This window comes from Anolis sagrei, chromosome 6 (genome assembly GCF_037176765.1).
Source record: "Anolis sagrei isolate rAnoSag1 chromosome 6, rAnoSag1.mat, whole genome shotgun sequence".
NCBI classification, from domain to species: Eukaryota; Metazoa; Chordata; class Lepidosauria; order Squamata; family Dactyloidae; genus Anolis; species Anolis sagrei.
The window spans coordinates 7,311,211-7,336,750 of NC_090026.1; the positions used below are offsets into that span (position 1 = coordinate 7,311,211).

General features: G+C 40.8%; 1 protein-coding gene across 1 annotated transcript; it reads left to right on the forward strand.

Annotated features, from left to right (window-relative positions):
• VAMP2 (vesicle associated membrane protein 2) lies at positions 1–22,877 on the forward strand. The gene is made up of 5 exons (XM_060779943.2): positions 1–127; positions 16,428–16,545; positions 18,423–18,581; positions 19,383–19,434; positions 19,953–22,877. Coding segments are annotated over exons 1-5 (348 nt in total). The 5' UTR covers positions 1–125; the 3' UTR covers positions 19,970–22,877.
• The last annotated feature ends 2,663 nt before the right edge of the window (positions 22,878–25,540 follow it).

The window sequence follows — 25,540 nt, forward strand, 5'->3', positions numbered from 1 at the left end:
AGCCCCGCCGCCATCTTGCTGCCTCAAAGCCAAGGAGAGCCGCAACCAGGCAGGCAGGCAGTCAGGCAGCCAGAGCCCAGCCGACAGCCCCGCACCGCCTCGAGCCCCACCTCGCGCCTCCCGAGATGTAAGTTAAGGGGGAAACACAGCGTGAAAGACCACCAAGAAGGGGGTAGGCCGGGCATGGGCGAGCTTGGGCCCTCCAGGTGTTTGGGGCTTCCATTTCCACCATTCCTAACAGCCTCAGGCCCTTTCCTTTCCCCCGCTTAAGCGGCTGAGGGGGGAAAGGAAAGGGCCTGAGGCTGTTAGGAATGGTGGAAATGGAAGCCCCAAACACCTGGAGGGAGGGCCCAAGTTCGCCCATGCCTAGTATAGAGATATCTGTCCTCCATTGGGCGCCTTCTTGGACCCCAAAAGCGGGTATTGAGTGAAGACCCGTGCCTTCCACACGTTCATAGCATCTCCCTCCTCCTCCTCCTCCTTCTCCAGATTCAACATGGCTCCTCTCTTTCCAAGAGGAGGGGGCTCCTTTCCCCAAGTAAATAGGATTTTCCTCTTTATTCTTGAATGAAGGCTCCTGTCACCAAATAAATATAATATATATACATTTTCTCAAAAGAAATATGATTTTTCTCTTTTAAAAGGAGATTCTTGCATGTAGGACCCTCCTTCTCCCCAAATAAATATGATTTTTCTTTTGAAAAGGAGATTCTTGCATGTAGGACCCTCCTTCCCCCCAAATAAATATGATTTTTTTTCTTGAAAAGGAGATAAATATGATTTTTCTCTTGAAAAGGGGATTCTGGCATGTAGGACTCTCCTTTCCCCAAATAAATATGATTTTTCTCTTGAAAAGGGGATTCTTGTACGAAGGCTCCTCTTTTTCTCAAAATAAATATAATTTTCCATATATATATATATATATCTCAAAATAAGTATGATTTTTCTCTTGAAAAGGGGATTCTTGCATGAAGGCTCCTCTTTTCCCAAAATAAATATGATTTTCCACTTGAAAAAGGGATTCTTGCTTGTAGGGTCCTCTTTTCTCAAAACAAATACGATTATTCTCTCAAAAAGGAGATTATTACATGAAGGCTCTTCATTTCTCAAAATAAATATGATTTTTCTCTCGAAAAGGAGATTCTTGCACGAAGGCTCCTCTTTTCTCAAAATAAATATGATTTTTCTCTTGAAAAGGGGATTCCGGCATGTAGGACTCTCTTTCCCCCAAATAAATATGGATTCTTGCATGTAGGACCCTCCTTCCCCCAAATAAATATGATTTTTCTCTTGAAAAGGAGATTATTACATGAAGGCTACTCTTTTCTCAAAATGAATATGATTTTTCTTTTGAAAAGGGGATTCTTGCATGAAGGCTCATCTTTTCTCAAAATAAATACGATTTTTTTTCTCTTGAAAAGGGGATTCTGACATGTAGGACTCTCCTTCCCCTAAATAAATATGATTTTTTTTCTTGAAAACGAGATTCTTGCGTGAAGGCTCCTCTTTTCTCAAAATAAATATGATTTTTCTCTTGAAAAGGGGATTCTGACATGTAGGACTCTCCTTCCCCCAAATAAATATGATTTTTTCTTGAAAAGGGGATTATTGCATGAAAGCTCCTCTTTTCTCAAAATAAATATGAGTTTTCTCTTGAAAAGGGGATTCTGACATGTAGGACTCTCCTTCCCCCAAATAAATATGATTTTTTTCCTCTTAAAAGTAAAGGGGATTCTTGCATGAAGGTTCCCTTTGCCAAATAAATATGATTTTTCTCTCTCTTGAAGGCTCCTGTCTCCAAATAAATATGGTGTTTCTCTTTAAAAGTGAAGGGGATTCTTGAATGAAGGCTCTTGTCACCAAATAATACAATTTTCCTCTTTAAAAGGGGATTCTTGCATGAAGGCTCCTCTTTTCTCAAAATAAATATGATTTTTTTTTCTCTTGAAAAAGAGATTATTGCATGTAGGATCCTCCTTCTCCCAAATAAATATGATTGTTTTCTCTCTTAAAAGCAAAGGGGATTCTTGCATGAAGATTCCCTTTGCCAAATGAATATGATTTTTTTCTCTTGAAGGCTCCAGTCCCCAAATAAATATGGGGTTTCTCTTTAAAAGTGAAGGGGAGTCTTGAATGAAGGCTGCTGTTCCCAAATAAATATGGTTTTCCTCTTTAAAAGGGGATTCTTGCATGAAGCCTCCTCCTTTCCTCAAATAAATATGATTTTTCTCTTGAAGGCTCCTGTCCCCAAATAAATATGATGTTTATCTTTAATAGCAAAGGGGATTCTTGCATGAAGGCTCCCCATTTCTCAAAATAAATATGATTTTTCTCTTGAATAGGGGATTTTTGAATGAAGACTCCACATGTCCCCAAATAAATAAATATTATTTTCCTCTTAAAAACTGGATTCTTCCATGAAGGATCCTCCTTCCCCCAAATAAATATGATTTTTTTTTGTCTTATAAGCAAAGGGGATTCTAGCACAAAGGCTCCTTTTGCCAAATAAATAATGATTTTTCTCTTGAAGGGTCCTGTTCCCAAATACATATGATGTTTCTCTTTAAAAGCGAAGGAGATTTTTGAATGAAGGCTCCTGTCACCAAATAAATACAATTTTTCTCTTGAAAAGGGGATTTTTGCATGAAGGCTCCTCTTTACTCCAAATAAATATGATTTTTCTCTTGACAGGGGGATTCTTGCCTGAAGGTTCCTCCTTTCCCCAAATAAATATGATTTTTTCTCTCTTAAAAGCAAAGGGGATTCTTGCATGAAGGCTCCTGTCCCCAAATAAATATGATGTTTCTCTTTAAATGCAAAGGGGATTCTTGAATGCTCCTGTTTCCAAACAAATATTAGTTTCCTCTTTAGAAGGGGATTCTTGCATGAAGACTTACGTCCCCAAATAAATGTTTTTCTTCTTGAAAAATTGATTCTTCCATGAAGGCTCCTCTTTTCCCCAAATAATGATTTTTTTTCTTTTGAAAGCAATGGGGATTTTTGAATGAAGGCTCTTTTCCCCAAATAAATATGTTTATTCTCTTAAAAAGTGCATTTTCCCATAAAGCCTCCTCCTTTCCCCAAATAAATATGATTTTCCTCTTAACAGTGAGGGGGATTCTTGCATGAAGGCTCCTTTTACCAAATAAATATGGTTTTCCCTTTTAAAAGTGAAGGGGATTTGTGCATGAAGGCATGATTTTTCCTATTAAAAAGGAAAGGGCATTCTTGACTTAAGACCTTTCCTTCTCCAAATTAAATATGATAAAAAGCAAAGAGAATTATTGAATTATAACCCCCATCCTTCTCCAGATTAAATATGATCTCTCTCATAAATGAAGACTTCCTCTTTCGTTAAATCAAATATGATCACAACATCCTAATGGGAAGGGGATATCATCTGTTTCCTATCATTACTTTTTTCTTCCTTTATTTGCTTAGAAAAATGTACAAGAACTGTGAAAAGGAAACAAACCATTCATTCAGACATTGCATTTCTTGCCCGGAAAAAAATGTGAAACTGCTCATTTGGAAGGTTGTGTTGTTTTTTTTCCTTGCTTCGCCTGGGAAAATGTAGAAAAATGTGAACTAGAAACAAACGGGCTCATTCAGAGACTGCATTTCTCTAATTCCTTCCCTGGGAAATAGTCGCAAATATTGTAAACAGTGAGAAATAAAAGACATAGCTCCTTCAAGTGTTGCATTTCCCTTAACACCATCAGGAATAAATGAGGTCATTTTATATGCTCCCCCCCCCCCCCAATCCTTCACTCAGCAATGATGTAGCAATGAGAGTCTTTTCGTTTTAAATATATTTTACTATTTAAATGTTCATGACATGACTTGATAGCTTTTATTATTTTTATATGTGTATTTTAATGCATTACTGATATTGTGCCATGCTTGCTGTTAGCTGCCTTGATTCCCTATATCTGGAAGAAGAAAGGTGGAATCAAAATAAATCAAATCAACAAAAGAAATAATGCATATGTCCCTTCCGTATGCCATTTCTTTTTCAAATTTCAGGATGAAAGAAGGTCCTTTTTTACATACTTTTTTTCAACATCTCTTCTCCTTCTGTCCATAAAAACACCTGTGTGGAAGGTGATTTCACAGATTCCTCTCATCTGCTTAAAAAAGGGAGAAAGGAAACCCATCAAGATAGAAATCCCCCATGTCTCCATTTTGACATTTTTTTAAAGGAGGGGGTGCTGGTGTTGACATCACTCTTCCAGCTGTGAAAGTCAAACATCCTGATAATTGGACTGGTATATTGCAAAAGAGAAGCCATGAAAAGCAAAGATAAAGATGTTTGGAGGTCTACTTTCAATCTCCCCCCCCCTTTCTTTTGATAACCCCATTGAGTCTGAAAAAGGGTTTGGAGGGGGGGGGGGCATTTTTAAGGTGGATGTGCTTCCCCCTTTTTTGCCCCCATGGAGTATTTTTAGATTTTGCTAACACGCAAGCAGGCAGGCAGATGGATGACGCTAAAAATATCTGTGTTTTTCTCTCCTCCGGCGCTGTGACAGCCTTGATTTCCATTCAACCTTTGCAATGTTCTCCTTTGTGGGTATTTTGTTTTTCTCCAAGGGAGTGATCGAAGGAGAATCATGGTCAGTGGTAGCTTTGGGGGAGGGGGAGACCAGCTGGAGATACTGTGATGGATGTAAGTGAGGGTTATGGAGATGTTTTCCTCCCATTTCCTCTCCTTTCAGGAGTCCTTGTATTGAGAAAATGTAATGGAATACAAGAGGATGGAAAATGGTGGGGTGTGGTGGTGAGGAAGGAGTCAAAGCTGCATTTACAGATAGGGAAGTTATGGAACAAATAGGAGAAAAATAAAAACACGTATGAGCAGATCAGTCAGAGAGAAAAGGAATTGAAGGAACAAAGAGGAATGTTGGCCTTGGGTTCATGTTTATTTCATGTATATCCCATTTTCCATCCAAGGCTGGGATTCACAGCCACCTTCTGTGTAATGAAAAAAGGTTATTTGTAACTTAAGGATGCATCTGTAGAATGGCTGTAGTTTGGCCCCACTTTAACTGTCATGGCTTAATGCTGTGGACTCCTGGGAGTTGTAGTTTCACAACGTCTTCCTCTTTCTCTACCAGAGATCTGGTGCCTCTTCGGACTACAGCTCCCAGGATTCCACAGTTTCAAGTCGCGGCTATCAAAGTGGTGCCAGGATCCATTAAATTACAGTGTAGATGCGCTCTTAGACATAATGCAGATTAAATCAATTCTTGATAAATTGCTGCTTTGGCTCTCATATGGCAGAAAAGTAGGGTATGAAATATAACTGTGGATAAACTACCATTTAATTAAAACCATTTGAAATTCTGTATTTATGATGAATAGGAAGGGAAATATTATAAACTCCTACAGCACATCTGTTTAAGATCTCTCATCTATAACAAAGCAGTTGCTTGATATGGCCTGCCTGAATGGAAATATATTTTATATGCTGTCAGACAGATGGCAAGATATATGTGTGTCCCTTAAAGTCCTTTGAAAATGTTATAATACAGTTTCCACCCCCAAAATATTGTTAAAGTGATGGAAGGGAATATAGGGTGTTGAAAACAGTGGTGCATCTTATAAAGGGGGAAATACAGCTGATAGGCAGAGGAGTACACAAGGGGATGTTCTTTTGGAAATACTTTTGATTTTTTTTTTAAACAGAAAAAATGAGTGAGGGTGAGTGCTTTGCTCTTTACAGAAATGCCACAGTGTGCTTAGTGGGATGTAGAATGTACTCTGCACATGCTCAGTTGCATTGTTTATTCATGGTTTATTTTCAGGGTGAAAAATCCATAGGGCATCAGTGAGAGGTTTTTGTTTTTGTTTTAACTCTTGAAAGATTCCTAATTTTGAGATAGCACCATGGCAAAATCTAGCTAGCTGTCTTTACCAGCTTGAAATGTTTAGATAGCAGGAGATAAATATTTTAAATATTCAATTTTAATAAAAAGAAGAAATCCCATGTCTTGGAGCGAAGTGTGCCTCCTCTTCATTGTGGGACTGTTGTGACCTTGCCGTGCAAAACAGCTGCTTCATCCAGTGAGGAAAATTGGAAGAAGCAGCCAAATTCCTGTTGGAATCAAGAATAAGCTTATATTGATTTTAAAAATATGTTTAATAATTTTGTTTGTGTAATCTGTTCTGAACTAATATTTGTACATATCACACCTCCAAAATGTATGAGATACTTTATCTATAAAAATCCATCTGCTTTCCACTACTTAACCCAGTTTGGCTTATAAGCTTACTATGATCTACTTTTTAAAAACATACCTATTGATCTGCTTTCCCTGCTTGATTTGAATATTATCCCAGTATTATTATTTGTCCTGGAGACATCTTCTTGAGCTGGGTACTTTTCAGATGTATTGAACTACAAGCCCAATCTTCTCCACCCCACCCCCACTGACAAAGCTGGGTAGGGATGATATGAATTGTAATCCATTTTCTGAAGAATGTGAATTTGGAGAAGGTTGGTATAGTATTTGAATGGAATGACCCATAGTTTAAAGACCAAGAAGCTATCTTGGCTTTGCTATTTTATGTAAGGGATACCATTTTGCTATACTATTGTATATAGGGACTTTAGGCATCCACAGGTGATCCAAACCCCAGTTGATACTAAGGGATACTAAGGGGTATTTTAGCTATGTGTTTTTCATCCCTTTCCCTTTTCTATCTTCTGCACATCCTGTTGACTGTGTCCATTGATTCAACAGTTCATGGTTTGAAAATACTCCTCCTCCCTAACAAATAAATAAATAAATAAATAAACCTTATTTTTGGCATTTATATAAGAGAGATAATTTTACTGGGCCATTGTATATAATTGTACTTGAGCGTCCACAGATTTTGGTATCCAAGTAAAGTCCTGTTGTACAATTGTACATTCCCTTCCTGAACATTTGCTTGTTTTCTGTAAAAAGGATTTAGTAGCCATAGTAGACCATATACTGACCATGAATCAAAAGTGTGATGCAGCATCTAAAAAAGCCAATGTAATTCTAAGCTGCATCGGTAGGAGTATAGTGTCTGGATCGAGGGAAGTAATCACATTGCCAGTCTAAAATGGCTGCTCTGTCCTTGCAGCAGAAAGTCATCATGTTTTTAAAAAAATAAAAATAAACCAAAAGTGCTGAAGTCATAGCAACCAGAGAATGCTGACGTTTCTGATGCTAGGAATTCAGAATATTTTCCCAGTCTTAGTAGTTGAATTAGCTTAGGGATTTCCTTGGCGTATGTATGGATTGTGTTGGATTAAATAAAGAAAAGCAGTTTAGTCCATGAATCAAATAATTCCCTCTGTCTTCAGTAGAGTCCTTTGATTTCTTCCCTTGCCTTTCAGTTTATTAACCCCATTATTTCTTGGAAACAGATTGATTTCTTTTAGCCAGTAAGTCATTTGGAAAAGGAACATGAACGATAGCTGTACTTCTTGGGCAGTTCTGAGAAGAGAATTAAATCTAAACAGAAGTATTGAATATAAACTGAGTTATTCTTCTACTTACTGTTCCCCATAAAAGCCTGGCAAATGAGCTTGCCAAAGTGATTAGTCCCCAAGAATTTGTATCACCTGGCCTGCTATTGAAAGCAGTCAGGAGTAGTAGTTTCCAAGGCTGTGAATGACATATCTTTAATTGTATAAAACAGCAAACAGTATAATCTACACAATTGAGGGGGCAGCAGATAAGGCCTAAAACAAACACAGTCTTTTGTTCTAAAGCAGTTGGTAAACAAATAAAGCTCTAGGCCCTTCCTCTCTGTTCCTCCTCCCATGCCTTTCTGTGACCTTGCCTTTTCCTGAACAAAGGGATGGGCAGAAGATGATTCAAGTCACGTTCTTTTTGTGGTGTGAAGCTGTGTTTGAGAGATCTCTCGGCCTTGCAGATAACCCTGACGAGTTATCACCTGATAATGGATGGAATCTGTGTGACACCTTTTAAGACTGAGCAGTTTGTTTCGGCATTAAGCTTTCTGGTCTGGATTGGAGTGTGGAATTCATGGAAGTTTGTGGTGAAATATTTTTTACTTCTTTAATACTGAGACAGAAGGACAGCAATATCTCTGGAAGTTAACTCACATGAATTTTGGTTTGTCTGGGAGATGATGTTGCTTGCCATAGGAAAGCTATTGAATACCAGCCCTTGCTTGTCTTTCCTTTCCCAAAATGATGCATTTCCTAAAATCATACAGTGTGATACATTTATATCAGGGATCCTCAAACTTCTAAAGCAGAGGGATGGTTCACGGTCCCTCAGACTGTTGGTCTGGACTATAACTTGAAAAAAACATGAACAAATTCTCTTGCACACTACACATAATCTTATTTGTAGTGCAAAAGCATGAAAGAGCAACACAGTGCTTTAAATGAGGAACGATTTTAACCAACACGAACTTACCAGTATTTCAATGGGAAGTGTGGGCTTGCTTTTGGCCGATGAGAGGGTCAAGTTAATTAGTGTTGTTCTTCTTGTGTGCCTTTAGGTCATTTCAGACTGATGATAACCCTAAGTCTAACGACTGTGGCCGGATAAATGACCTTGGAGGGCTCCATCTGGCCTGTGGGCCTTCGTTTGGGAATCCCGAACTCTCGACTGAGGCAGGAATACTTGTGTTTATCAGTAGTTGGTTTTAAGAGGATTTTGGTCCTGCCACATCTAGTATATTTCTTATCAAGATGAATGGGGGGTTTCCCCTGGAGAGCTTGTAAAAGTTGCTATTTTGGACTGGGAGCCATATAGAATCATTCAGCCAGCATGGTCTCTAGATGCTGAAATAAGTGGTCCAATAAATTAACATTTCTGGTCTTAAGCTACATTATGAACCAGGACAAGTTCTACCAAGTTCACTGTTGCCTATCATAGAGCTACCTATGGATTAGTGTTGGTCCCTGAGACATCAGTTCTCTGTCCCTGGAGAAACAATTGTAGTAGCTGGGCACATATATGACATTGATCGCTGATACAGTGGGGTGGAATGGGGTGAGATTGCCAGTCCTCTGCATCAGATAGCTTAAGCCCTGCTCTGTTCTGATAAGATCTTGGTGGGTTTGAGAAGTTTTCCCTCATCATCTTCTCCTTGATCTTTGTTCATCAAGAGGTGCTACAAAGCAAATCACTGACATTCTCCAGGCAAAAGGCTGGAATGCTGGGGTGCAGAAATATGGCCTCTTTTTTTATTTCTTCTCCAGCTAGTAATAATAATAAAAACACAGTTGTTCCTGTGAGCTAAAAGGGAGCTAGCTATTGTAAATCCATACTCTAGATCAGTGGTTCTCAGCTTGGGGTCCCCAGATGTTTTTGACCTACAACTCCCAGAAATCCCAGCCAGTTTACCAGCTGTTAGGATTTCTGGGAGTTGAAGGCCAAAAACATCTGGGGTCCCCGGGCTGAGAACCACTGCTCTAGAGATTGACACCTTCCTACAGATGTATGGGCTGAAAACTACACAATGGCCATGGCTGCATTTGTCTCCTTCTGTCTGTAATAATATATACCATGTTGAGTCTCATGTGTTGCTTGGACACCTAACTAGGCAGATATGTTGGATGACATTTGCTCCTCTCTTCTGAATAATAGAATGGCACGAGGAAAAGGGGGCAGAAGTCGGCAGGAAATTTAACTTTGGCTTCTAGTTCTTTAATGTGAAGTCAAGGAATTTTCGAAGACATAAATTTTAAATGAACAGAATATTCATATTCAAAATACTTCTTTTTGAAAGAAGTGAATACTGGTAGGTGTGACCAAACATATTATCCTGTATTTTCTCCCTAATTGTGAGGACTTGGTAACATGGAATTGCATGCATTTCTCTAAACAGGCAGTAAATGTCTTACACCAGTGGTTCTCAACCTTCCTAATGGCGTGACCCCTTAATACAATCCCCCATGTTATGGTGACCCCCAACCATAGCAATATTGTTTTCATTGCTACTTCATAACAGTCATTTTACTACTGTTATAAATCATAATGTAAATATCTGATATGCAGGATGCATTTTCATTCACTGGACCAAACTGGGCACAAATACCCAATACACCCAAATGTGAATGCTAGTGGGGTTGGGCGAGGATTGATTTTGTAATTTGGGAGTTGTAGTTGCTAGGATGTATAGTTCACTTATAATCAAAGAGCATTCCAAACTCCACCAGCGATGGATTTGAACCAAACTTGGCTCCCATGGCCAATGGAAAACATTGGAAGGGTTTGATGGGCATTGACCTTGAGTTTGGGAGTTGTAGTTCACCTATATCCAGAGAGCACTGTGGACTCATGCAATGGTGGATCTGAACCAAACTTGGCATGAATACTCAATATGCCCAAATGTGAACACTGATGGAGTCCGGGGAAAATAAATCTTGACATTTGGGAGTTGTAGTTGCTGGGATTTATAGTTCATTACAATCAAAGAACATTCTGAACTCCACCAACAATAGAATTGGCTCAAACTTCCCACATGGAATCCCCATGACCATCAGAAAATACTGTGTTTTCTTATGGTCTTTGGCGACCCCTCTGCGACCCCCTCAGGGGTCCTGACCCCCAGGTTGAGAAACACTGTCTTACACTTTGTAGGGCCACTTCTTTCTAGCATAAAACAGGAAAGCAAAATTTGAAGCAAACAAAAGCAAACTTTGATGGGTGGTCCTCACTTACTAGAAGCACTAAGAGGTATTACAGCTTCTTTCTTTACCTTAATCTGTGATTCCTTGCAACCTGAGCTTTCTGTTTACCAGTCTGCCAGCACCATAGAAATCTATACAATCATATTTAGTTGGGTGGCAGCACGATTTCAGAACTGCTCTATGGTAGATATTTAGGAAATAGTCTCAGCCAGGTTTGCTTTATCTGGGTTAAATGTGATGCTGTCTCGCTTCTTAAAAAAGGGGTTCTTGTAAACACCCTGCTTCCCCCAAAATAAGACAAGGTCTTATATTTATTTTTCTCTCCAAAAGATGCACTATAGCCTTTTTTTCAGGGGATGTCTTATTTTTCCAAAGTGACTTTTTAATGAACTGTAACTATGACTTATTTTTGAAGTAGGGCTTATATTTCAAACATCCACAAAAATTGTGAAAAATCATGCTAGGGTTTTTTTTTCTGGGGTAGGGATCTTTTGGGGGGGGGGGGGTGGCAGCAGGGCACCTGCCAGAAAGGCCACTAGTTTTGTGTGTGTGTGTTTTGTAAAGTGCTATTTGTTTTTTCAAAGTAAATAGGGGGTAGCAATGTTTTGGAAGGATCCAAGCCAAAATCATCTTCAGTGTTGGTGAACTGTAAAGCTTTGTAGGCATATTTATGCAGTAGCCATTTTACAATGCCCTCTTGAGGCTGTTCAGTGGCCATTCCTGTGACTGTTGTTGATGAATGAGAAGTGGCTAGAGCTGAATCCACAGACTAGTCTTCAAGTTGACCAATTACGCTCTGGACAAAGCATGAACTGCTTGCATAAGAGGATGCTGGATCTCTCCTTATGCAAGTATATGAAAAGTAAAACCAGTGGCATAACCTAACATAATGTCTCCTCAAAATTCTAGACAACATGTGCTGGAGTTGCTACCTGACATTGAGTCATAATCTTTTGGATACAGCCTTGTTTGCTTTCTTGTTCGATTAGCAGACCATTCCCTGGATCATGTGTCATGAAGCTGCTAAGCCATGACTATCATATTCTTCGCAAATCTTGCCTCAGTCTTGCGACTGATGTTAACATTCAAACAGAAAAGATAGCACAATAGAGATGGAGAAACTTGAGCACATGAAGAACTTCTCACTGTCTTTAATGGATATCAGCTTCCTGAGATGGAAGAGCCTGAGGAATCCAGACACAAATACATAACTTGTTTATAACATATTAGATAATTTCATTGTGTGAATTCCTGGCTACAGTCATGAGTTAACTGCCTGAGTCTCAGCCATAAAATTTAGACATTTTAAATCCAAGTTTTAAAACCAAATTATTGGGTTGCAATTTTTTTTAAGACCAGGGATGGGGGACAGTAGAGGTTGCAATCCCACATTGGTTAATGTGACTACACATCTTTCATCCTTACCTTTAAATCGATGAAAATGAGCATACTATACATGGGTAGGGTAGGAAGCTCAGGTGTTGGCTTATGTGGAGGCACTCTCTGTGTCACACATCCCCCTTGGCAAAACAGCGAGGATGTTATTTGAACACTGAGATTAGTGTTCTTGTGCTGTTCAGAGTGCCATATAAGAGCATTAGTTCTGTTCTAATAACATCCTTATTGTTGTGCCAAATATATAACTAAATACCAAAGTCAGAATCATCATCGTATTTCCAATTTCTGTTTATAGTTATGAAAGCTGAACAGTAAAGAGATCTAATGAGGGAAAAAAATCAATTCATTTGAAAAGTGGTCTTAGAGGAGAGTTTTTTAAATACCACAGACTGCTAAAGACGCAAACAAAGGTCTGAGGACAAATCAAGAATTGTGCCTAGAGGCCTAATTTAATAAATGGAACCTGTTGCATTTTGGATGCATTATAAGATGGCAGGACTCCTTAAAAATGACTGATGAGATTAGAAAGCAATGAAAAAGGAAGAGACCACATTACAGATGGATAAAGTCCTTGGCGGCTCTCTGAGTTTTCAAGACATGAAAGCTTTCTTGGGTTGCTTTCAGTTATAGGATTTTCATTAATTAACACTGATATACTATTATTAAACATTTGGGGAAATTGGTAGGCAGTAGGGAAAGTGAATTGATTCCACCAAGGAAGACACAGCTCTGAGTTTGCAGTTGATAACATATTTATTTATCGTATCAGAAGCGAACCAAGGGTACAGTTGTAATGTATTTAAAAAACACAGAAGTTTAAAAACTTGGAATTATATTAAATGTCCTTTGATCAGTAACCAGCCACTTGGAGGGCCTCTGGTGTTGCTATAAGGAGGTCCTCCATTGTGCATGTGGCAGGGCGCAGGCTGCATTTTCTCCACACTTGCATGTTGTGGGCTCCACTTTGTGGCCCCATTTCTTAAGGTTGGCTCTGCATTTCATGGTGTCAGAGCTCAGTCTGTTCAGCGCCTTCCAAGTCGCCCAATCTTAGGTGGGCCCAGGGGGGTATCTCTCATTTGGTATCAGCCATGGCTTGAGGTTCCAGGCTTTCTCCTGCCACTTTTGGACTCTTGCTTGCTGAGGTGTTCCTGCAAGTATCTCTGTAGATCTTAGAAAACTATTATTTGATTTAAGGCGTTGTCGTTGATAACTGAAGCTCAGACATCTTTCATTCAAAAGTCACCCAACTTGATGGCAAATAATAGCAACAGCAATTGCTCTAGGCATAATGGGTGCCACTACCAGGTCTTTTAACTGAATACTGTAATTAAAAAGCAGCATCTTAAGCATATTTAGTAGTAATTTGGACATGTTTTGGCTGGTTTTTGGATGGGAGAGGCAGCAGTAGAAGAAAAAAGGTCAGCAAAAAGCATTGTCTTAGTATTTCTTTCTCTTTCCCTTAACCTCCAAACTGCAATCCTTGGTCTTGATTTTCCTTTTTAAAACATTTCTTTTATAAAAACCTGTCTCATTCATTCCGTGCCATTCCCTGCAAGCCCTTCTCATTTCTGTTTGGCTCACAGCTTTTGCTCTCCCATGGATGATCTCATCTGACATCACTCTCCTCCATCCCTGCAAAGTGTGACTGTCTTTGTTAAAGGAGGCAAAGGCAGAGAATAGGAACCTCTCAGAATGTGGCTTTTGGGGAGGCAAATTTCAAATTCTGTCTTATAAATATGTCATTCACCCATCTTCTTCTGAATTGTCTATTGGCTCCTCCAAAGGGCAATCGTGTTGGGAAATTTCGGTATTTGTTTCCATAGTTTTGTTTATAGATCTTTAAAAAATCTAAATGACATTTCTGCTGACTTGACCCATCTTCTGACAAGGCACAGAACCAAATTGTAATATTTTATTCCTATCTTTCAGTGGATTTCTTTTTAGTTACAAAATGTATCAGGACAAAAAAATTCAGGAAAGTGTAGCAGTGAAATTACACTTTTAAATGAGAAATTAAAATTTTGAAGAGGGGAAATTTTGCCCTTCAAATTACATGATTATTTCACCAAACTGCGTTCCTGTGTATATATATATATTTAAAAACAGGCTAATATATATGTGTGTGCTAGGGAATAAGAATTTATGTTGCCATTTTGGAATTTGAAGCATTTTCCTGTCCTGGGCTTCTTCTGCTTTGTTTAAATCCTAGTGCTAAGATACTTTAACTCCCATCCCTCCATCCTATATTGGGATGTGCAGTTTAGGAAGGAGTATTTAGAGTTCTCAGCCAAACAGCTCTATTGGCTCCCAAACTCCAAATCCCTAGATAATGTAACCATTGTAGTAGTGGAATCATAGTGCTATAAACAGGGTAGTGCGGAAGGGCCTCTGTTTTGTCAGTCTAGCTTTCTCAGATTGGAAAGTGGGGATACTTTTGGGGTCACATTCTTATATTCATCTGGAAAAGTTAATTAGATGGGCTGCTCCCAGAATCCCAGCTTTTTTGTTTATCTTTGATGGGTGTCTATTTAGAACATGATGTGTTGTTATTTTTTGTGTGCAAATGAGACCAGAATACATAGTAATTCACATCCAGTGACATTTTAGTTTCCGTAGGCTGAAGGATTTTGGAATTCCAGCCAACCAAATTCTTTTTTACAAACTGCAAGTCAGGTTTAATCCAAACTGCACTTTCCCCAATAGGAGCTGCTGTGTCTTGGGAATTATGGGAGTTGTCATCTGGTGTTTCTCCAGAGTGCCAGCCTTCAGCTGCCCAATGTCTGCAGAGCGTGGCCTTGGTAGTTTTGTGGCTAATCTTGGTTTGTGTAAGTCTGTCCAGGTCTCACTTTCCAGGGATTAAATATAGAGTCCTTGCTCTTAATCTCCGCCTTCTTATTGCTCTGCTCTGTATCATACGCCTCCACTGTATTTATAGCTCTGCTCCCCTGTGCTTCTCAGCAAGACCCCCTGAAGAGGGGAAGGCGAAAGGACATGTAAAATGTTGCCTTTTAAAAAATAATTTGTTATATAAGGATTGTGGTATTGTAGTTGATGCACAAAATGTGATTTCTTGTAAAAGGAGCCATTGTTCAATTTTTCTTTCATTGTACATATCATTCATAAGAGATGGCCAAAAAACCTTCTGAATAGGAGTGCAGACAGCAAAACAAACACTGCTGGGTGTTAACCCTTCCCTATGCTATCCAAAGTTCGATATAGATTTGCCTGTAAATGTATAAGATTAAAAACATATTACCGTAAGTAGATTATCAGTGAAATCCAGGTATACACAGTCCCCAAGTTACATTCAAGATTGATTCTGTCTGTTCTTAAGTTAAATTTGTATGTAGGTTGGAACAGGTACATTTTTCAGTGTAACTACAGCCAAATATACATACAGGTTTTGACTTGGCATCAAAATGATCCCAGTGCTAGTGCTGGTTGGGTCTCCAAAAGGAGGTTATTATACAATTGGATGCCACCAGAAACAAGCCCCTCTCCTATGCCACTGCCTTCCTCTGAGGCTGAGAGTGTGTGGTTTGCTCAAAGTCATACAATTGATTTCTATTACTTGAGTGCCAATTTGAACCTTGGGCTCCCAGATTCCTAGTCCAACACTCAAACCATTGCTTTCTGTCCCTATGATGATTGGATTTTGAAAAATGTGTATTGCTGTGGAAACAAATATTGGTGATAAAGCTTCCGTTGAGACACCTTTTCCCCCTAATAATTCTTTAAGGAGTGAATTTCCCCTCCTAGAGGTAGATTTCCCTCACTTCCTCTTGTCTTACTCTCGTTCTTAATTATAAAGTCGGTTGTAATTTGTAACTCAGCAACTGCCTGTATTGTTATTTTTTAAATTAAGTTTATTGTAAGCCTGTCCGAGATCTGTGAATATATGGGTGTAATGTTTTAATAGATAAATACATGGAACAAGTGTTGGTACCAGTCAAGCTTCCGAGAAGAAGCTTCCAAGAAGAAGAAGAAGTTTCCTGAGAAAGCTCACTCTTATCCCACATAGTATATTGACTTTACTGGTGGATATAGAAAACACTCATTTTGGGTTTAACTGAACATGCTGGAATTGTATTAATATTGCCCAACTATTCTATTTATAAAACAGGAAGAAATGTAGCCTAGGACTGTTTCTCTGCCTCCGTTCTCCAATATAAAGAGATTTGAAAGGTGTAGCTCCTAGCTACAATACTTTTGAACACTCCTGCTTTGGTCATTGTGATTTTTTGGGTTTATCAACATGCTTCTTTTCCGTACAGTGTACAGAGCTTTGTAAGAGGAACTATAAAGTGTAACATGGGAAATTCTATTTTATTCTATAAGTGATTGGGAAAATCATCCTTTTCTCTTTCTTTCCCCCTTTCAGGTCGGCTCCTGCTGCTGCACCCCCTGCTGCCGGAGGAGAGGGGGTTGGCCCTCCTCCTCCACCCCCCAACCTCACCAGTAACAGAAGACTCCAGCAAACACAGGCTCAAGTCGATGAGGTGAGGGATGGTTGCATTTACCTGTGGGAAGGCAGAGAAGTGGGTGCCAATCATAGTCTAGATCAGGTCTGGGCAAACTTTGGCCCTCTAGGTGTTTTGGACTTCAACTCCCACCATTCTTAACAGCCGGTAGGAAGTCTAAAACACATGGAGGGCCAAAGTTTGCCCATGCCTGATCTAGATTGTCACCCTGGCACCCTAAAGAGATATTGAATTGTCAATCCCATCACTCTTGATCTCAACCCAGGAGAAAGATGGGGTATAAATTTAATCAATAATGGATCAGTGCTAGAAACAGAATATATATCTTCAAGTCTTATGGTAATGCCATGGATTTTTCACAAGGCTTTCTTAAGCAAAGAATGCTCATAGGTAGTTTTGATAGTTTCTTTCTCTGAAATCTAGCCTACAGCACTGTCTTTTAGCACCAAGTGCTAAAAGAGCAGACCAAGCTTAGCCTCCCAAGATCCGACTAGGCATTTGGGCCCCATTGGAAACAGGATACTGAGCTGTTTATAGGTCTTCAGTTTGATTCAGCAGGACTCTTCTCATCTTGTTACAAAGTTGGCTTAGATTCTAAAACATTGGTGATGATGTTAGGAAACTCCTTTAGTTTTTCCTTACGTTGGGAGGGGATCTTCAGGTTTCTTACCTTGTTTGTTCTGCAACCCTTCTTAACTGGAGATACCAGGTTAGTTGAACCTGGTCCCAAAGCAAGTCATCTACCCATAAAGCTGCACTTTTTATCTTGAATTATAGAGATAGGGGCACGAGAGTGATTACTGATGATCAGTAAATGACACTGCAAACTCTTTCACTGGTCCCACTCATGACTGCATTATACCAAGTCAGGCCAGCGTATAATCTGGCCCACTATTGTCTGGTTTGATTATCAGCTGCTCCCTGCAACTCCTGAATAGTATCAGATATTTTCATTTGGAGAAGCCAGGAATTGAACTTGGGACTTTCTGTAGGATACATGTTTCATTCATTGAGATGCAACCCTATTCCCCTCTCTACTGGTTGAGTGCATAAAATCTTGAACTTGGGCTGCTGCTATTTGGAAAAGGGTGGGATTCTGGGTCACATGAGGAGGTGGAATGGGGATATTTTGGATATTTTCACATTTTGGGTACTTTCTGTGTGACTTTGAAGCAGAAATTCCTCCCAAACTGTTTGTTTGTTTGTTTGTTTGTTTATTAGTCAGGGGCTTTACTGACTTCATATTGCTTGTGGACCATCTTGTGCCCAATTCTACCATAGTCTAATTCCTTCGTTCAGTGTAGAAAGATGTAAACCTTCCTTCAGTGATGCTAGTGTAGAACACCTTGTCCCAAAGCACACCATCATCTACAACTTTACAGCTCTTGCTTGTTAGGAAATGCCACCCAAATCCATTCCTTGCAATGTGTATCTCTATAGTCAGTCTTACTTTCTTGGATTACAGGGAACCATTCTGCTTCACCTTTTGTTTGACATTTAACAGTTGGTGCCAAAGAGTTAACAAAATAGGTTTTGAGGAAAACTTTGACTAAAGGAAAGCAGAAAGGCATGACTGTGGCCCTTAGGAAATACTCAGTGATTTCCAGACAGACAGGAGAGGAACATTGTCAAGTTTTGCTTTTGAAAGAGGAATAGTGCAGACAATGGCTGTGCTGCAAGAGTGAAGACCTTGGGATATGTCAGAATGTATGAGGAGAGCTTTGTGTTGTGATGAGAAACAAGGGAAGCTTTCTACATATGGGAATGCAACATAGCGGTTTAAGTGTTGGACTCTGACTCTGGTGACCAGGATTTGAAACCCCACTCACCCATGGAAACACACTGGGTGGCACTGGGCATGTTGCATGTTCTTCACCTGAGCTTTCCCTCTCCAGGTAGTGGATATTATGCGAGTCAATGTGGACAAGGTGCTGGAAAGGGATCAGAAACTCTCTGAACTGGATGATCGTGCTGACGCCCTGCAGGCTGGAGCATCCCAGTTTGAAACGAGTGCAGCCAAGCTCAAACGCAAATACTGGTGGAAGAACCTAAAGGTAATGTGGAATTCAACAGTATTCACACAAACCTGCTTAATATAGTTCGCTGTCAGAAGTCCTTGCCCCCCATTACTTCCTTGTTGTGCCCAAATGATTGCAGAATGCTCAGCACTGGAGTCTAGATTTAATTTCAAGTTCATCCTTGGAAAAATGTAAAACACGGGTCCTCAAACTAAGGCCCGGGGGCCGAATGCTGCTCTCCAAGGTCATTTACCCGGCCCTCGCTCAGGGTCAAACTAAGTCTGAAATGACTTGAAAGTACACAACAACAACAATCCTATCTCATCAGCCAAAAGTAGGCCCACACTTCCCATTGAAATACTAATAATTTTATATCCCTTGAAATTTTTCTTCATTTTAATTATTGTATTATTTTTAAGTGTTTTTGGCACTACAAATATGATATGTACAGTGTGCATAGAAATTCATTCTTTTTTTTTTTCAAATTATAATCTGGCCCTCCAACAGTTTGAGGGTCTGTGACCTGGCCCTCTGTTTGAAAAGTTTGAGGACCCCTGATGTAAAAGAACGATGAAGAGACAACCTCTAAAACATAATCAAAGTGCAGATTCTCAATTGCTGGCTAAATAATAGGAAGTTCAAAAAGGTTAGAGGTTTCCGTCGCTGAGATCATTCCTTCAAAGCAAAGTTAAGCCCCAGTTTGTCTCTTAAAATAAGTTTTATTGAGTATAGATTCTATCCTTTGTATGGTTGATACCATTGATTAATTAAATTATATTACTGTTGGTACCAGTTCCTGCTCTCAAGGCTTTCCTATTTTCTTCCCTTCAATTTCAGATGATGATAATTCTTGGAGTGATATGCGCCATTGTCTTGATCGTTATCATTGGTGAGTGACACAGGCTACAATGAGATTCCGGGGGGGGGGGGGGTGGTGAAAACTCCCGTTTTATTTCTCTCCCTTTTAAAGCAGTTAATACCCTGCTATGCTGTTTCAGAAACACTCAAAGCAGCAAATGCAGTGGGAGGCTTTTTCTACAGACGAAAGGACTTGTTTCCATTGAACTCCCTCCTATTATTATTATTATTATTATTATTATTATTATTATTATTATTATCTTTATTTGTACCCCGCTAACATCTCCCGAAGGACTCGATGCGGCTTACAAAGGCCAAGGCCTCGATAAAACAACAGCATAACAATACACATAACATTATAAAGCAAATCAAATTGTTAAGCAATAACAGTAAACAATAAAAACAATACGCCACAACACAATAAAACTAGGGCAGGGCTGCTGTCAATCCCTTGCCATTGCTTCCAAGTGACATTCTCCAAAGATCACTGGACCTTCCTGAAGTTGCTGACTGTCCTTTTCTCCTTTTCTCTTTCCCTGCTCTTTGCAGTTTACTTCAGCACCTAGTCGGATACCTGGAGCCATTTCCCATCCAAGAGCAGCGGCCGGGAGAGGCAAGAGGGGCGAAGCATTCCCCCCCCCCCTCCTCTAGATCTCAGCCATATCTTCCAGCCCCTCCTCACCCCCCCCCTTTACCATTCCTGCCCAGTTCCCCCCTCCCTTGTGTGTGTGCGTGCGTGTGCATTGCGTGTGGGTGTCCTGTAAATAGCCTGATTTGTTATTTATACATATATATATAATATATAATATAATATATTTTGTCTGTTTGTAGATTTATTACTAGACTTTCCATGTGTCATGGAATCCCTGTACCCTCTTCTGCCAACCCCTAGCGTCTCTCTTTCTCTGACAGTGGTTTTTTTTTCATTGTCTTGACTTCTAACTCAAATCTTCAAGGACCAATAATTCCCTGTGACCCTAAATTCCTCTCCCTGTTAAATGGGCTCTTAAACACTCCCCCGCCCCTTTTTTATTTTATTCATTTAGAGCATTTATACCCTGCTCTTCAGCCACAAGGGATCTCAGAACAGTTTGCAAATTGTTACTCTGACAGTTCCCTGCCCTCAGGCTTAAAATCTAAATAAGTCAGGACACAGTGATGGGTGAAGGCATTAAATCCTGCAGATACTGCCAGCTCTTCTCTCCCTCTGCAGCCAAAGCAATGGCGGTTGGGATGGAGAGAAGGCTTTTCATCTGCTTTAGAGCATAATAAAACTGTAGTTCACTTCTTTCCCCAAAATTATCACCTGAATACTGATGGTGAACAGTGCTCTCTCTTGAATTGTAGACCCATCTGCCCATCCCCTACTCTTCCAGAAATGGTAAGACACCTTTTTGGAAGCACCTGATCTTTGCTGCCTGTGACTTTTGACTGTAGGCTTCAGTGTCCTGAGTTTCTTTGCCCTCTCTTCCTTGATCTCAACCCCTTCCTCCTTCGGTGCAGGGAAGGAAGCGAAGTCAAAAACCTTTCTAATCTTCTGCAACATTCCTGGAGTTGTTCCGTGTGCTGTGTCTTCTTAAAAGTCACCCACCGAACACCTTCTAAAACCCCTTCGGATATGGTGACGTTGTATGAAATTCCTGCAACAGGAATTCCTCTCCTTGCCTTCCTCTGAACAAGGTGGTGACAGCTGATTTTCTTGCCATTAGTATAGTCCTATAGAGAAACTGCCTCTTTTTTATTTAAACCAAACGCGCAACAAGGTAATAAACAATATATGTTACATTCCACACCTCTTCTGTAAAGGAGGCGACAACGTTCTTTCTAGAATGGGAAAAGGGACAGTTGTTTCCTCTTCCCAGAATAACTTCCTGATTAACTTCTTGCGATCACTGCCTATGTGTAGGGAATTGGAGTGTGGATGTGTGTGCACGAATGCATGTCAAGGGGGCAAGAAAGAGGGGAATGAAGTCTTTGGTTTCTTTCAGAAGTGATGGGAGAAATCAGAGTATTGACTTCTCCAGATGGGACGTCATATAATACAGGAATTGGACGAGGAGGGGTTACCTTGGGGTGGGGGGGGGAGCCTTACTCTTAAATCTACAGGGCTAAACAAAACTTTATTTCTCCCCTGGCCCTGGGGGCTACATTTAGATGAGTGCATTGTATCCTTGTCTCTCTTTCTGTACCCTGTAGTAAAATAATGATTGTCGTGTCTGCTCTCTTAACTTCTGAATCGAACTGCAGGCAAGGAAGGGGTGGGGGTAGAAGATGTTTATCTGCGTGGATGGGAAGATTTGAGTCTGGTGTACATTTGTTTGGGGGAGCAGACCCCTTCTTCTGTACTCTTACTTTTCTATCCTTGCCCCAAACCAGCCGGTTCAACTTTGCAAACGTAGTATTTGTGATATCGTGCCGAGTGAGACCTTCCGACTCCCTTGTCTAGCACAAACTGCCATCTTTCGTGGCCTGTTTATAATGTCAGCGACTTGTGACTTTTAACATTATTTTTGGTACATCTCTTCCCCTGCCTCGAACCCTTCTCCCTTCCTTTCCCAGTCTTTCCCCTTTCTCTCCCAAGGAGGGAGGGAAACGGTTCTCCCTTGTCAGCTCTCTCTCTGTACCGATTGCTCTCTTGAGGCCAAGGAATTCCAAGAAGAACCCCGGCAGGCGTAATGTGGCATCGTGACAAAAAGAAGATTGGAGAGACACCCATGCCAGTTTGGAGGGAAAACAGGGCACTGGGTGTCTCTCGCTGGCAACAGTTACAAACATGGCGCGGGAGATTAGTTATGCATTTTTGTGGGGTTGGAATAGGGATGGAGACAGAGGTCTGAGGCCGTCCTTGCTCCCGACAAGGAGGGACAAGGGAGCCTGGCGGTTTGGAGGCTGATGTCCTTCCCTATTCCACCCCATTTGCCAAGGATTGTTAAAGGTGGCGGCGGCACTCAAAATGGGGGGCCTGAAGTGTGACCTGCTGGGGAAGAGGCTCGAGGTGGGATATGAAGCTTGAGTTAACTCCTTTCCAGGGGGTTATAGTGATAGTGGGGGTCCCTGATACATCCTCTTCCGTATATAAGGTGAAGAAATGTGTATGTTTATGGGAAAGGGGAAGGGACTGCAATTCTCTAGCTGAGCAGCAGGTGTCACTGCTGCTGTCCAGCTCTTTGGGATCCAGCCTTTCCCCAATTCACTGCAAGAGTAAGGAATTTGAAAGGGGAGAGTTTGGCCCCAAAAGGTGGGCCTTCGTACCCAATGTCTGAAAGCAGATATGATCGATTGGGGCATACAGTATGCTGCCCGTTCCTCCTCCTCCTCTCTTCCTCAGCAGGCCTGGGTTATGCTGCAAGGGGTGGGGACCCCGTAAAGACAGAATTGGGAGCGACTACGCTGTGAAAAATAAATACATATATATTGAAATTTGGAAGACAAAAAAAAAATACAATAAATAAATGTCCTGTGGAGAACACCCAAGTTCTTGGCTGCTTGTCTTTTATTTCTCAATCACCCTGGTTTGAGTCATAGCTAAAGAGCATTATGGCTTCTCAGCAATGATTAAGATACAGGTTTTCCTTGGCAGGGGGTTGGACTACATGGTCCCTTGAGGTTTCTTCCAATGCTTTATTCTAATTAAATACTCTTCCTGCCAGCTTTGCGTATGAAAAAGGCAAAAAAGGTACAGTAGTCTGACAAGATGAATCAGCAAAGCTATATTTAGTCAACAGCGCAAATAATTACCTGATCTGAGAAACAATAGTACATTTCCAAAAAGGTTTATTCTGCTCCCAGCTTTTTGGAATAAAAAGGGGAACACACACACACACACACAATATGTTTCAGTTCAAAACATCAATGCTAACAACAATAAAAATACTTTTATTTAAAAAATACAATTTTACTGATGGCTATATTCAATCTATAATAATAGCACTTTAGTATAAAGAAAGTGATTAAAAATATACCCATTGCTTAACAAACTTTGTTATAGGCAGTGTGTGTAAAATTACTTTCAGGTTCCTTCTGTAAGATGTATATAAAATATACATGAATTTTGTGTTTAGACACGGGCCCTTTCTCCCAAGATATCATATATGGCTATGCACATACAGGTAGTGCGAAATCCAAAACACTTCTGGGCTGAAACATTTTGGATAAGGGAAAAAACATGTATTTGGGCCAACAAAAACATTCACAACCTGCATTATCTGTATTCAGGCCAATGTGGATAGAATTAAAATTTCACCATCTGTGTGTGTTCATGGAAAAATGAGAAAGAAACAGGAGGAGAGACTTCTTTGCTGGAAGGATCTTTGTCTAGGAATGGATCTACACTGTCAAATTAATTCAGTTTGACACCACTTTCACTGCCATGGCTCAAGGTTAGGGGATTTTGGGGGTTATAGTTTTAAAAGGTCTTTAGCCTTCTCTGCCAAAGAGTGCTGGTGCCTTGCCAAACTACAACTCCTAGGATTCCATAGCACTGAGCCATGGCAGTTTAAGTGGTATCAAGCAGCATTAATTCTGCAGTGCAGATGCAGCCTAGATGTGTAATGCAAAAAGAAAGGAACGTCAGCAAGTCTTTGACGGAAGGAAAACAAGGCAACTGCTTTGCCAGCTGGCTGTGGGCGGCGGAGAACAGTGAGGCCCTGAAGCTCAGCTATTAATAATTCCAGCTAGACAGGAACAAAATGGCCTCACCTCCTGACCCATCTTTCCTTGTCGTGATTCAGAGAGGTTGCTAATTGCAGGCATCGTAAGCCTGCCTCCAAAGTGGCATGTGGCCCTAAAGGAGAGCCAATGGCAGAGGCCATGGGTGACTGGGAGTGACTCAACGTGATGAATGTTTGGGATTGATACTAGGCCAGGACTCGGGGGGGGGGGGGGGGGGGGGATAAGGTTTGCCTGGTGTCCTATATATTTATTTATTATTTATTTCGAGGTTTTATATACCGACCCTCTCACCTTCAAAGAGGGATTCGGACCAGTTCACAACATGTGTTAACATACAAAGAATATACAATAACAACACAATGCCACTTCATAACACGATTAAAATACCAGCACTATACACATTAAAACATTATCATCACAGTTAAAAGAGCCAAATCGTCCGACACCATCACAATCCCATTCATCATCCACCTTTCATGTGGGCAAAGAATTAAATCAGTTGTCAAATGCCGCGTTCCACAACCAGGTCTTTGTTAGTTTCCTGAACGTCATGAGGGAGGGGGCAGTTCTGATCTCTAATGGCTGGGAGTTCCAAAGTCGAGGGGCCACCATCGAGAAGGCCCTGTCCCTCGTCCCCACCAGCCGTGCTTGTGCAGGCGGTGGGACCGAGAGCAGGACCCCTTCAGACGATCTTAGTGGTCTTGATGGTTCGTAGGGGAGAATACGTTCGGAGAGGTAAACAGGGCCGGAGTCGTTTAGGGCTTTATAGGTTAACACCAGCACTTTGAATTGTGCTCGGAAGCTAATCGGCAGCCAGTGGAGTTTGAGTAACAGTGGAGTGGTGTGCTCCCTGTACCCAGCACCCGTTAGTAATCTGGCTGCCGCGCGTTGGACTTGCTGCAGCTTCCGGGCAGTCTTCAGAGGCAACCCCACGTAGAGAGCGTTGCAGTAATATAAGCGGGATGTAACCAAAGTGTGTACTACCGTGGCCAAGTCAGCCCTCCCTAGGTACAGACGCAGCTGGCGCACAAGTTTTAATTGTGCGAATGCTGCCCTGATCACCGCTGAAACCTGGGGTTCCAGGCTCAGCGATGAATCCAGGAGAACTCCCAGACTGCGTACCTGTGCTTTTAAGGGGAGTGTGACCCCATCCAGCACAGGCTGTAACCCCGTACCCTGTTCGGTCTTACGACTGACCAGGAGTACCTCTGTCTTGTCTGGATTTAGTTTCAATCTGTTGTCCCTCATCCAGTCCGTGACAGCGGACTGGATATTCCCATATTGTATGGGAAGTCCCTTTTTGCTGGGTCAGAAAGTTGGTCCTCTGTGAGCATTAAGCAAGATGCCAAGAATCCTATAGATTTGAACATTGGGCGGTCATACTGGAGCATTAGCACCCTATCATCCATGAAAGTTGGAGACTTGGCCAGGTCTGGAATTATTATTGTTATATTTATATCTGCTTT